Genomic DNA, 2970 nt, shown 5'->3' on the forward strand with positions numbered 1-2970 from the left:
GTTAGTTGGGATTTCAGAACTACGAACTACTGATGTGCAGTCACACACGTGTGGACATTCCGTGCTCGGACAACCTGCACACATGACCATGCACAAAGGACTTACCCTGCTCCAGCCAGGCCCAGGCCACCTGCTGGTCAGAAACCAATGTCAGCCACTCTTGTCAAAGCGGGCACACTCATCCTGGGTCCTAGGTTCTGCCGCTCATGTGAAGGAAGGGGGACCCCACAGAGGGCCCCGTGACTGGGCCGAAGCCCAGCCCCATCCGGAGAGCACACTGCAGTGAGCGCAGGGGCAGAGCCCTGGCAGCTGAGGACCCGCGGGGCTTTCCTAAAATAGGACAAGGTGCACACCCGTGAGTGGGGCAGGATCAGGATGTACACGAAGCTCGGACTTGCTGTCCCCGCCCGACTTAACTGATGCGTTCACTGAGAGACCCTGTCCCGGCGGGGACAGCAGCCAGAAGGGATCAAACCCGAGAGGCGAACAAGGCGGTCAGCCGGTGGTGCTCTTCGCCCTTCCCATGTCTGATCCTACAACACGCTTAAGTGTAACAGCCTAGGAAGAAAACAGTGCTGCATTTGGACTCCGACTTTACCGGTGATATTCCAGAGTCTCTAAGAGGATAAAGACACACCCCACCCACACCACAGGCTGTCCTCATAGCCCTTGTTAACCAGGGCTGTCAGACGTGCCCCAGTCCTGCTCGGTGGTCATGCTGGTCTGGTTCTGAGAGACACGGTTTCACTACACGGCTCAGGCTACTCGTGGCGATCCCCCTGCCTTGGCCTCCTGAGTGCTGGGACTGTAGGTGCGTGCCGCCATTCGCGCCTCTGAGTGCTCACTAGGTAGAGCTGGCCGGTGTCCTGCAATCAGGAGAACTCACAAAAATAAGTAACTGACAACTGCAGTGGTAAATCTTTCAAGAGCCACCAGCAGGCACCCAGATTTGGCATCACAGGCTCACATCTCGGCACCTGGATAAAACAGTCACAATCAGGGCCAGAAATAAAGCTGTTCTTTAGCAACGTTTTTCTAAATTGTTACTTCCCGTTTTGAAAAAGAAATGAGGATTCTATACAGTATGCACTGGAGGAAAAACAAAGACAGAGGCCTGCGGTGCTGACTATCAGCGGTGCTGCACCCCGAACACAGCCTGGCCGGGCCACACGTGGTCCCTGCCTATGGGTGCAACAGTCCTCTTCCAGACGAACCTCACACCGAAACTTCCTCTCCTCGATCCGTTCTCTTGGCCGACCACCCGCATCTTGGAGGCATGGTGTGAAGTCATAAACAGCTGCTAAAGTCCTGAAAATATCTGGCAATACCAGAGTAACAGTAATGGAGTGACGGGGCATGCAGCTAAGCCCCACTGCAGATCAGTCACCTCTTCCAGAAAAGACCGCGACGGCTCTTCCAGTGCCGTGTGAGCACAGCGAGATCACGGGGCTGAGAAATCGTGCTTCCCCTTCAGATTTCGGGCTCACTACTGCACACAGCCCCTGCGGACAAGGGCTTAACGCGTGAGTTCGGACTCTGTCGGAGCCAACCGCTCTGTGACAGTGAAAGGTGTGGGGTGTGCAGATGAGGCCAGGTTTACAGCCCGTTCGAAACCCGAGGGCCAAGGGTTACCTCGCTGGCAGAAACAGCCACCAAATGGCTAGCCCTGCTTCTCCTAAGGTCTCACTTACCTACTACACACATGCACGCACACGCACACACACACGCGCGCGCACACTCGCCAAAGACAGACAAAGGTCGCAAGCTAACAATTACCACGTGTTCACCGCTTCCCACTCTTCCGCTGAACCCCAGCACCTCCATTAAACAGCACGGCCGTCTGGGACGCGTGAGTCAGGTCGCCAGGGCAGGGGACGGGCGCAGACGGCGCCGGCTCCCACAGGGCTCAGCACTCGATCTGGGAGCTGGGTGCCCGCCGCATGTTCAGCGCGTGCCGGTGGATCTCCTGCATCTGCCGGATGCGGTCCTTCTGCCACATCAGGTTCTGGGGCATGGGGTACCTCTGTGAGCCGTGCAGGTAGCGGTAGGGGATGCGCACGTGGCAGGCGGTGGCCCGGCAGCGCGGCTGGGGCATGGGCGGCAGCAGCAGCCAGCGCTTCCTCTCGGCGCAGTAGCGGTAGGCCTCCTTGCGGTACTGCTTGTCCACGTCGTCGCTGTTCTTCCAGCCCCCGATGATGAACACGTCATCCCGGTGGTAGCACACGGCGGCGCCCTCGGTGCTCAGGACCTCGGGCGGCAGGCTCTCCAGGATCTCGTCCGACGCGTGGCTGGCGATCTTGCGCACAGCCTCCGCGTTCTCCATGGCGTAGCTCCTGGGGCAGCACGACGCCGTCTGGTAGAAGCTGGAGCTGGCCACGGCCGCCTGGAAGCAGCAGTAGCTGTCGATGAGAGGCAGCGAGGCCACATCCTGCCACTGCCGCGTCTCGGTGTCGTAGCAGGTGATCACGGCCCTCAGCCCGTCCTCCGTGTCGCGGTCCACCGGCGTGCGCGCGGCAAGGTACACGAAGCGGTCCTCCACGGCCAGCGCCTTGACGTCACGCAGGATCTTGGGCGCCGACTCCAGGCTGAGCCACTTGTCCAGCTCGGGGTTGTAGACGGCCACGTCCTTGAAGCCGGGGCTGAAGTTGCCGTGGCCGCCGATGCTGTAGAGCTTGCCCCGGACCTCGGCGAGCCCGAAGGAGTGCTTCCGGGTCACAAGGCTGCACACGTGCTCCCACGTGTTCAGGCTGGGGTTGTAGCGCTCCACAGTCTTGGCGAAGCCCGGCTCCATGGAGCCCGCCACGTACACGTAGGACTCGGTCACGGCCACGGCGTGCCCGTCCAGGTGGTTGTGGATGTGGGGCAGGTTCACCCAGCGGTCCTCGTCCACGAAGTAGCCCACGCACTCGCTCAGGTAGTCCCCGCCCTCCGACACGCCGCCGACCACCATGATCACATCCATGTTCTGCC

General features: G+C 60.3%; 1 protein-coding gene across 1 annotated transcript in view; it reads right to left on the bottom strand.

The window, feature by feature from the left end:
• Window positions 1–6: 6 nt before the first annotated feature.
• Klhl11 (kelch like family member 11) overlaps window positions 7–2970 on the bottom strand; it is an 8944-nt gene continuing 5980 nt past the window's right edge. The window contains exon 4 of the mRNA XM_033763131.1: window positions 7–2970. This exon is cut by the window's right edge and continues 86 nt beyond it. Coding sequence (XP_033619022.1) covers window positions 1907–2970 — 1064 coding nt within the window. The 3' untranslated portion in view covers window positions 7–1906.

This window comes from Fukomys damarensis, unplaced genomic scaffold, assembly GCF_012274545.1.
Source record: "Fukomys damarensis isolate Sample0158 unplaced genomic scaffold, DMR_v1.0_HiC HiC_scaffold_13, whole genome shotgun sequence".
Lineage (NCBI taxonomy): Eukaryota > Metazoa > Chordata > Mammalia > Rodentia > Bathyergidae > Fukomys > Fukomys damarensis.